The sequence below is a fragment of the Opisthocomus hoazin genome, chromosome 9 (assembly GCF_030867145.1).
Source record: "Opisthocomus hoazin isolate bOpiHoa1 chromosome 9, bOpiHoa1.hap1, whole genome shotgun sequence".
In the NCBI taxonomy this organism is placed as follows: Eukaryota; Metazoa; Chordata; class Aves; order Opisthocomiformes; family Opisthocomidae; genus Opisthocomus; species Opisthocomus hoazin.
Window position 1 is genome coordinate 1,045,346 of NC_134422.1, and position 9,477 is coordinate 1,054,822.

Sequence of the window (9,477 nt, forward strand, 5' to 3'; positions counted from 1 at the left end):
GCAGGGGGGTTGGAACCAGGTGGTCTTTAGGGTCCCTTCCAACCCAAACCATTCTATGATTCGATGATTCTGTGAAAAAGACGCTTTGTTCCTCTTTCTCTCTGGGAGGTATCGCTGAGGTGATGCTCCTCACTTTGCACCCTCGGCGATAACACCAGTACGTGCTGGTGCAGACACCCTCCCGCAGCGCGGAGGTGGACGGCGTGTGCTCCGGGGGCCGGCACCGGGTGACGGGGTCTTGGCTGGCAGCAGGGGGTCCCAACACGAGTGGTAGCAGACGCTTGTACGCGTGTTTGGATAGCCGGTACCCTCCCGTAGCTCTGAAACTTCTGCTCCGATGGAAGAGGAAACCGAGCTGCCAGGACACGGCCCTGCCGCGCTCACCCAAGCTGGACGGGGTACGCGTGCGTGGCGCGAGGGCTGGAGGCGTGCCCACACAGGGCAGCACCCTCTGCGTACGTGCCACAAGGCCAGGGGACCGGCGTCCTGCCGTACGCGGGCACTGGCCGAGTCTCGCTGGCCGGCAGGATCACAGAACCATCAAGGCTGGAAAAGGCCTCTGAGATCATCGAGTCCAACTGTCCACCCAGCACCCCCACGGCTGCGAAACCATGTCCCCAAGTGCCACATCCACACATGATTTGAGCCCCTCCAGGGATGGGGACCCCACCACTGCCCTGGGCAGCCTGGTCCAATGCCTGGCCGCTCTTCCAGTGAAGAAACTGCCGCACCGTCCCGCCCCAGACTGCCCAACACAGACGCGCCGTTCAGACTCTACGCATCCATAAAACGTCGGAGGTCAACGTTTCGCAGCGATCCTGGCCGCGCCGTGTCCGGCCGCGCTGGCTGCGGCGCTGACCGCCTGCCCCGGCTGCCGCACCGGCGCCTGGCCTCTGCGGCCGCCGCCCGAGACGGCGGAGACGCGGGCACGGGGTGGTGACGCGGGGACAACCCTTCCACTGATGGGCGCGCGGCCGCAGCGCCCACAGATCGCACCCACCCCCTCCGCCTTTCGGAGCCGCCCCGGGGAGCGCGGCCGGCCGCCGCAGCGAGGGGTGCAACACCGGTGCGGAGCTTCGGGGTCTGCGCTCCGGGGGGACGCGGGGGGCCCTTCGCCGCCGGCGCTCGGGGGGAAGAGCGCCGGGCCTGCCTAATTAAACGTCTGCTTTGCGCCGGCGCATTCGGAGACAGAAATGCGGCTTCTCACCGCACGCGTAAAATTGTGTTTGCATTTATTTAATTTGGAGTTCTTCTTTAAAAGCATGGTGCCTCGAATGTTTGTTCTCCGCTTTTTTTCACATCATTACTCTGGTACTGCTTGATTAGCTCCCTCCCCAGTCATGATTGGTAATTAAAATAGGCATTAAAATTAGTCACTTAGCAATTTTGCTGTTCAATTGGCAATTAAATTACTTAATTGCAATTAAAGTCCTAATTTTAATTGGCAAAATGATAGATGTAGATTTAAGATAATATGTATAAATACTTTAATAAGTGTCTATATAAGGATTACTTAATTACCCAACTTCAAGTTTATGCTGTTAACTTTAGAACTTTTAAGAGAGTAATGAAATTTGTATTACATCTATTCTCAGGATATGGTAATTAGACGTCTCGCTCCTCCCCGTCGGGGCGAGTTTCCGCGCGGCGCTGGATCTGCAGCCCGGGTCAACCGCTGCGACGCGCCCGACGCCGACGGCCCCGCCGGCGTCCCCGGGAGCGCGAGGCGGCCGGCTGAGCCCCCCCAACCGCCCGACGCCGCGCGTCGCCGGGCGCGGGAGAGCCGTTTGGCGTGGCCGGCGGCCTCTCACGGCGTCAGACAGCTTCTTCGTCATCTCGTCTGCCGATGGACCGACCGGTGGGACGCCGGCTGCCGTGGGCGCTTGGGTTCTTCCAGCATCGGCGGTGCCAGAGTGGGAACGATGAAGCGCTTGGCGGGATTTTCACGTCAGAGCGGGGATGATGAAGTGCTTGGCGGGATTTTGATGTCAGAGCGGGAACGATGAAGCCCTTGGTGGGGTTTTAACATCAGAGCGGGAACGGTTAAGTGCTTGGTGGGCTTTCTACGTGTCACAACGGTCGGCTTTCCAGGCGAAGGCCACGCTGGTGTTCGTTCAGCCGCACTGCGCAAGCCGGTGCTCGCAGACACAGAATCCCAGCATGGTCGGGGTTGGCAGGGCCCTCTGTGGGTCACCCAGCCCAACCCCCTGCCCAAGCAGGGTCACCCACAGCAGGCTGCACAGCACCGCGTCCAGGCAGGCTGGAATATCTCCAGAGAAGGAGACTCCACAGCCTCCCTGGGCAGCCTGGGCCAGGGCCCCTATGCGCAGCACCTGTCCCCGGCCCTCGCTCGCCCCATTTTTTAACACAGTCCTTAATCAGCGCAAGGCGCTTAATTACCGCCGACCCAGCCCCGCTTTGCATCTCCCCCCACCTTCGCCTCTTCCTCCACCCCAGTGACGCGAATGGGGGGGGTTGGATATAAAACTTAAAACCCGCTGGAATTTTGCGTGGGGGGAATGAGAGCGGGCGGTTTGTGGGCAAAGCGGCGCGATCCCAAAAGCAGGGGTTTTGCCCCAAAAATGAGGGCGGGGAGGGGGGCCGCGGGGAACTCCCGGGCCCTCGGGGGCGCGGATCCGCGCCCCCGGGGGCCCGGGAGCTCCCCGCCGCCCCCCCCCGGGGAAGCTCCCGTCAGGGCGCGCGTTATTTTTGGGCGCTCCGGCTGCTTGCGTCAGTGATGACGCAGCGCGGGCGGGCGGGAGGCGCGCGCCGCCCCGCCCCGGTCTCGCTTCTCCGCCCCCCTCCCCTCCGCGGGGGGTAAAGGCACCGCCCCCTATGCAAATGTAGCCACACCCCCTTCGGGTGGGCGCGCCCCGCGGTCGGAAATTTACCAAAGGATGGCGGGGGGGCGGGGCGGAGGGGGCGGCCCCCCCCGCTCCCTCCGCGCGGATTGGTCGGGAGGCGCTGACGCGCGGTGACGCGCGGGGCGGGGGGCGGGGCGCGGAGGCGCACGTTGGCCGCGGCGCCGGGGAGCCCGCACATAAACAAAGGCACATTGCGGGGACGGGGACACTTGCCCGGCGCGACGCGCTCCCCGCCGCAGCCCCGCCGCGCCGCCGCTCTCCGGTGAGTCCCCGCGCGGGGAGCCCCGGGGGGGGGTCGGGGGGGGTCCCCTCCGCGCGTCACGCGTGGGCGCGGGTCGCCCGTGCGGCTGCCGCGCTGTCACGGAGGAGCCCCGGCTGACAGCCCACGCGTGGAAAGTTTTCTTCCCCGTTAAATAACAGCGAACCCCCCCCCCCACGCAGTCGCGGGTGGGCTCGGGGGGACCCGCCGCGGGTGGGCCCGGCCCGGCGAGCAGCTGCGTCTCTGTCTTGCAGCCGGGCAGGCGGGAGCCCTCCTCCTCCTCCTCCTCCTCCGCGCTCCGAGCCCCGCGGAAAACCTCCGCTCCCCGCCGCCTAGTCTCCGACGCTGTCCGCCTCCGCCCCCCCCGCGAACGCCTCGCACCCCGCCGAAGGTTTGTGCGCTCCGGTCCGGTGGGGGGGGGTGGGGGGGGTGGTGTCCCCGGCCCCGCGGCGCCCGGGGCAGCGCGGGCAGAGCCCACATTGCCGGTGTTTCGCTTCCAGCCATGCCCTGCGTTCAGGCTCAGTACGGGTCCTCGCCCCAAGGAGCCAGCCCGGCCTCCCAGAGCTACGGCTACCACTCGTCGGGGGAGTACAGCTCCGACTTCCTCACGCCGGAGTTCGTCAAGTTCAGCATGGACCTGACCAACACCGAAATCACCGCCACCACTTCTCTCCCCAGCTTCAGTACCTTTATGGACAACTACAGCGCCGGCTACGACGTGAAGCCGCCTTGCTTGTACCAAATGCCCCTGTCCGGACAGCAGTCCTCCATTAAGGTGGAAGACATTCAGATGCACGGCTACCAGCAGCACGGCCACCTCCCGCCCCAGTCCGAGGAGGTGATGTCCCACTCGGGCTCCGTGTACTACAAGCCCTCGTCGCCCCCGACCCCCTCCGCGCCCGGCTTCCAGGTGCAGCACGGCCCCGCCTGGGACGACCCCGGCTCCCTGCACAACTTCCACCCCAACTACGTGGCCGCCACGCACATGATCGAGCAGCGCAAAACGCCCGTCTCCCGCCTCTCCCTCTTCTCCTTCAAGCAGTCGCCCCCCGGCACCCCTGTCTCCAGCTGCCAGATGCGCTTTGACGGGCCCCTCCACGTCCCCATGAACCCCGAGCCGGCCGGCGCCCACCACGCCGTGGACGGCCAGGCCTTCGCTGTCCCCAGCCCCATCCGCAAGCAGCCCTCCATGGCCTTCCCCGGGCTGCCCCTGGGCCACGCTCCGCAGCTCCTGGACGGCCAGGTGCCCTCGCCGCCGCCCCGGGGGTCCCCCTCCAACGAGGGGCTCTGCGCTGTCTGCGGGGACAACGCTGCCTGCCAGCACTACGGGGTCCGCACCTGCGAGGGCTGCAAGGGCTTCTTCAAGGTGAGGGGGCGGTGGGCAGCAGTCAGGGTGGTGGACAGCGGTCAGGGCAGCAGGCAGGGTGGTGGGCAGTGGTCAGGGCAACGGTGAGGGTGGTGGGCAGGATGGGCAAGGCGGTGGGCAGCGGTCAGGGCAGCAGGCAGGGCGGTCAGGACGGTGGGTAGCTGTCAGGGCAGCGATGAGGGTGGTGGGCAGCAGTCAGGGTGGTGGTCTGCAGGCATGGCAGCAGGCAGGGTGGTGAGGGTGGTGGGCAGCGGTCAGGATGGGCACGGTGGTGGGCAGCGGGCAGTGGTCAGGGTGGTGGGCAGCAGGCAGGATGGGCAGGGCAGCGGGCAGTGGTCAGGGCGGTGGGCAGCAGGCAGGGCAGCGGCGGGGGGGACCCGCCGGGGCGAGCAGCCGCTTCTCCCCTTCAGATGGAAATTGGTTAGGACAGAGAACCGTGTCTGAGCTAACCAAGTGGAACAGAATTCCCTCCGGTAAAATTAAGTGATCTCTTTATTTCACCATCCTGATTGAATAATCTTATCATTTTAAATGGAGGAGGTCTCCGAGGAATGTAAATAATATGAATGCCCACGGATTTGTATTTACCGAGCGCCTCCTGCCCTCCTCCCGGCAGATAAAACGCGGCCGGGCGCTGCGGGGCTCGCTCGGCTGGGGCCGCCGGCGGTTTCCTCCCGTTAAACGCCCCGAAAAAAGAAAATAAAAAGAAAATAAAAAGAAAGAAAGGGGGGGGGGGGGGGAAAGCAGCGGCGGCGGGGGGGTAAAGCCAGGCGTGGCGGGGGTCTCGGCGCGGGGAGCGGGGCCCGCAGCTGACGCCGGCCGCCCCGCCGGTGCCGCCCCGTCCCGGTGCGGTGCCGGTGCGGTGCCGTCCCGCAGCGCACGGTGCAGAAGAACGCCAAGTACGTCTGCCTGGCCAACAAGAACTGCCCGGTGGACAAGCGCCGGCGCAACCGCTGCCAGTACTGCCGCTTCCAGAAGTGCCTGGCCGTCGGCATGGTCAAGGAGGGTGAGTCCCCCCCTCCGCGGCCCCCGCCGCGACCCCCGACCCCCGCCCGCCCCCCCAGCCGAGCCCCGTGCCGTCTCTCTTGCAGTGGTGCGCACCGACAGCCTCAAAGGCCGGCGGGGTCGTTTGCCGTCCAAACCGAAGAGCCCCCAGGAGCCCTCTCCCCCCTCTCCCCCGGTGAGTCTGATCAGTGCGCTGGTGAGGGCCCATGTCGACTCCAACCCGGCTATGACCAGCCTGGACTATTCCAGGGTAAGCTGGACCGAGCTCGGGCAGGGACCTACCTGCGCCCGGGGAGGGGGGCGGCCGGCCCCGCACCGCCCCGCACGGCCCGGGGCTCGGGGGGCTCGGCTCGGTCGGGACCGCCCCGGGCGGGCGGAGAGCGGCGGCCCCGCAGCAGCGCAGAGCCTTAATTGGATTAATTGCCCCGGAACGTCTTAATTTCCTCGCTGGTCAGAGAGGGGGGGGCTCGGTTGCCGGCGGAGCCCGGCTCCCCGGCCGGCAGCGGGGCCGGCAATTTCACGGGTGGCGTCCCCGGGAGAAGCTCATTAAGCGCCGCTCGGAACGGGTTCCCAGTTCCAGGCGAGCCCCGACTTCCAGCTGGGCGGCGACGACACCCAGCACATCCAGCAGTTCTACGACCTGCTGACCGGCTCCATGGAGATCATCCGCGGCTGGGCCGAGAAGATCCCCGGCTTCGCCGAGCTGCCCAGGGCCGACCAGGACCTGCTCTTCGAGTCCGCCTTCCTGGAGCTCTTCGTGCTGCGCCTGGCCTACAGGTGGGGGGGCTGCGGGGCTGGGGGGGCTGCGGGGCGGCTGGGGAGCCGCAGCCCGCCGGGCTCCGGCCGCCCGCGCGTTATTAACTCCTCCGTAATTAGGTGCCGCTTAAATCCTGCCGTTATTGCTCCTCCAGTAATTAGCTGTTTGGCTTTTCACCCCCGTCTTCTTCTTTTTTTTTTTTTTAAATAATCTTACTTTCTCTCTATTCTGCTCTTTCACTCTCTCTTCTCTATTTTACTCTTCTAATTCTTTCTCTCTCTCCTCTTTCTCTTTCTCCTTTATTTCTTTCTCTTTTTCTCTCCTTTCTCTCTTTTCTCCCTTTTTTCCTCCCCTTTTTGCTCTTCTGTGTCTCTCTTTTCTCTCTCCCTTTTTTCTCTCCCTTTTTTTCCTCTCCTCTCTTTCTTTTCTCTCCCTTTTTTTCCTCTCCTTTTTGCTCTCCTCTCTTTCTCTTCTTTCTTGTTCTATCTCTTTTTTTTTTTTTTTTTTTTTTTTCCCTTTCTTATTCATTCATTCATCTCTTCATTTGGGGGGGTTATCGTGTCCCTTCCAGGTCAAACCCAGTGGAGGGCAAGCTGATCTTCTGCAACGGGGTGGTCCTGCACCGGCTGCAGTGCGTCCGTGGCTTCGGGGAGTGGATCGACTCCATTGTTGAATTCTCCTCCAACTTGCAGAACATGAACATCGACATCTCTGCCTTCTCGTGCATCGCTGCCCTGGCGATGGTCACAGGTCAGTGTCCTCTCCCCCTGCGCGGCCCCATCCCCTCCGCCTGCCTTCCCCTCCCCGCCGGACCCCTGACAGCATCCCGCATCCTTCTCTTTTGCAGAGAGGCACGGGCTTAAGGAACCCAAGAGGGTGGAAGAACTTCAGAACAAGATCGTGAATTGTCTCAAAGACCATGTGACTTTCAATAACGGGGGGCTGAATCGCCCCAACTATTTGTCCAAACTCTTGGGGAAGCTCCCCGAACTGCGCACGCTTTGCACGCAGGGGCTGCAGCGCATTTTCTACCTGAAACTGGAAGACTTGGTGCCACCGCCAGCAATAATCGACAAACTTTTCCTGGACACTTTACCTTTCTAAGACTCTTCCCGTGCACTTCTGCGGAACTGAAGGGAAACTTCACCTGTCTGACGGGGGGTTCGTCTGGGCCCCGGGCAGCACCCCCGGGTGCCAGCTCCCCACCCAAACCAGTGTTGCCAACCTCCTGCAGGCAGAGCGCGAGCGGGCATTTTGGCTCGGGGGCATCATGGATGCAGATCATGGACCACACAAATACCATGGTATAAACTTTTTATTATCGGCTTATAGATGAATTTATTGTTAAGGACTTCTGAGTAAAGAGGTGAACATATCTGGCAACGCCAGGCGCGCAGCTAAGACTCTGACGGTGACAAACAGAAGTGTTAAGGTGACCCACAAGTCTCATCCTCCTAAAGACGAAAGTTTTCTGCTGTAAAAGAAAGCTGTAATATATACAAAACCTAAATGTTGCGTGGGTGGCATGTCAGTAAAGAAGGCGAAGGCTTGTAAATTTATCAGATGCGGTTTGGCTTTTTAAAAATTATTCTGTGCCTATTTATGAAGAAATACAGAAAACAATTCTAAAAAAAAAATAAATTAAAAATAAAAGATAAACGTGTTTGCAAAAAAAAAAAAAGAAAAAAAAAAAAAGGAAAAAGGAAAAAAAAAAAAAGGAAAATAAAGAGAAAAGAGAATAAATCTCTCCAGACTGGGAAAGCATGACGATTCTAGGGTGACGATGTTATAGGCACTTGCTATTTCAGTAATGTCTATATTCTATAAATAGTATTTCAGACACTATGTAGTCTGTTAGCTTTTATAAAGACTGGTAGTTATCTAAGCTTCAAACATTTTCTCAACTGTAAAATAGGTGGGCACAAGTATTACAGACCCCGAGACCCTCCCCAAAGGGACACATAGTGTTTGTAAACACCGCCCAACATTCCTTGTTTGTAAGTGTTGTATGTACTGTTGATGTTGATTAAAAAAGAAGTTTATATCTTGATTATTTTGTTGTCTAAAGCTAAACAAATCTTGCATGCAGCAGCTTTTCACTGTTTCCAGAGTGCTTATAATATACATAACTCCCTGGAAATTACTGAGCACTTTGAATTTTTGGTTTGTTTTGTTCCGTTTTTATAATGTCTAAAATTGTCGGTTAATATATTATTTTATGTTCGAGTAATATTTTTAATATTGCCATATTCTGTAGTATTTTTCTTTGTATATTTCCAGTACGGCACATGAGATGAGTCACTGCCTTTTTTTCTATGGTGTACGACAGTTAGAAACGCTGATTATTTTTTTTTTTTTCTTTCCTCCCCCCCTCTCCTGATAACTCTTTCTTTGAGAAAGACAATTTTAATGTTTACAACAAATAAAACGTGTAAACGAATCGCATTTCGTCTGCTTTCTGCCCAAGCGAGAAGCTCCACCGCCGGCACCCGTTGCCCCTAAGGGACAACAGCGCGGTGCCAAGCTGCGCGGGAGGATGGATGGAGGATGGATGGATGGATGGATGGATGATGGATGGACAGACGGACGGATGGACGGACGGGGCAGGTTCGTTGCAGGAGCGGGTGCGGCGGGACCCGCCGGCTCTGCGGGAGGAAGAGGAGGAGACCCCGAGGCTCCAAGGTTGGTTTTTTCCCGGGTTTTGCTCGGGGGAAAAAAAAAAACAACCCGCCTTTAATTCGGGGAGGGGGTAACTTCTGAACGTTGTCCCGCGGCTCCGGAGCTGGGTTTGGGGGCGGGGGGACGGGGGGCAGCCTCCCCACGGGAGCGACAGCGGGGTGCTTTGCTGGGGGGGGGGTTGTCTCTGATATTTGCTCCCCTCCGAAAGCCTCCGCCTTCCTGGGGAGCTTTCCGGGCGGTTTCTCCCGAAGCCGGGATTTACCGGGAGCGGCACCGCGCTCCCCGCAAAACTTTCGGCCACGCGTGGGAAGGGAAGGAGGACCCAAAACTCTGCTATCGCGCCCGGGAATTTCGAAAACATCAGCCTCGGGGGGTGGGGGGGGGGATGCCGGCGCTAAAGTCGGTTTTCATTTACTCGCAGCCTCGCGGGGCGGCTCGGCGGGGTCGGGGGGCCGGGGACCCCGCATCTCTCCTCACCCGCGGGAACGGGCACGGCACCGGGATGCTCGCTCCCGGGGATGCTCGCCCGGCGGAGCCGACCGCGTCC

The 9,477-nt window shown here is 60.4% G+C and overlaps 1 protein-coding gene across 2 annotated transcripts; it reads left to right on the forward strand.

Moving 5' to 3' along the window:
- The first annotated feature begins 3,027 nt into the window (after window positions 1-3,027).
- Window positions 3,028-8,663, forward strand: NR4A2 (nuclear receptor subfamily 4 group A member 2). 2 transcript variants are annotated; one of them, XM_075430881.1, is made up of 8 exons: window positions 3,028-3,126; window positions 3,378-3,514; window positions 3,624-4,489; window positions 5,366-5,495; window positions 5,581-5,744; window positions 6,069-6,271; window positions 6,823-7,001; window positions 7,099-8,663. In XM_075430881.1, the coding sequence occupies exons 3-8, from the start codon at window positions 3,626-3,628 to the stop codon at window positions 7,353-7,355; spliced, it is 1,797 nt and encodes a 598-aa protein (XP_075286996.1). In that variant the 5' UTR covers window positions 3,028-3,126; window positions 3,378-3,514; window positions 3,624-3,625; the 3' UTR covers window positions 7,356-8,663. The 2 variants fall into 2 exon arrangements, with proteins under 2 accessions (XP_075286996.1, XP_075286997.1); XM_075430882.1 differs by having other exon boundaries at window positions 5,581-5,669.
- Window positions 8,664-9,477: the final 814 nt, after the last annotated feature.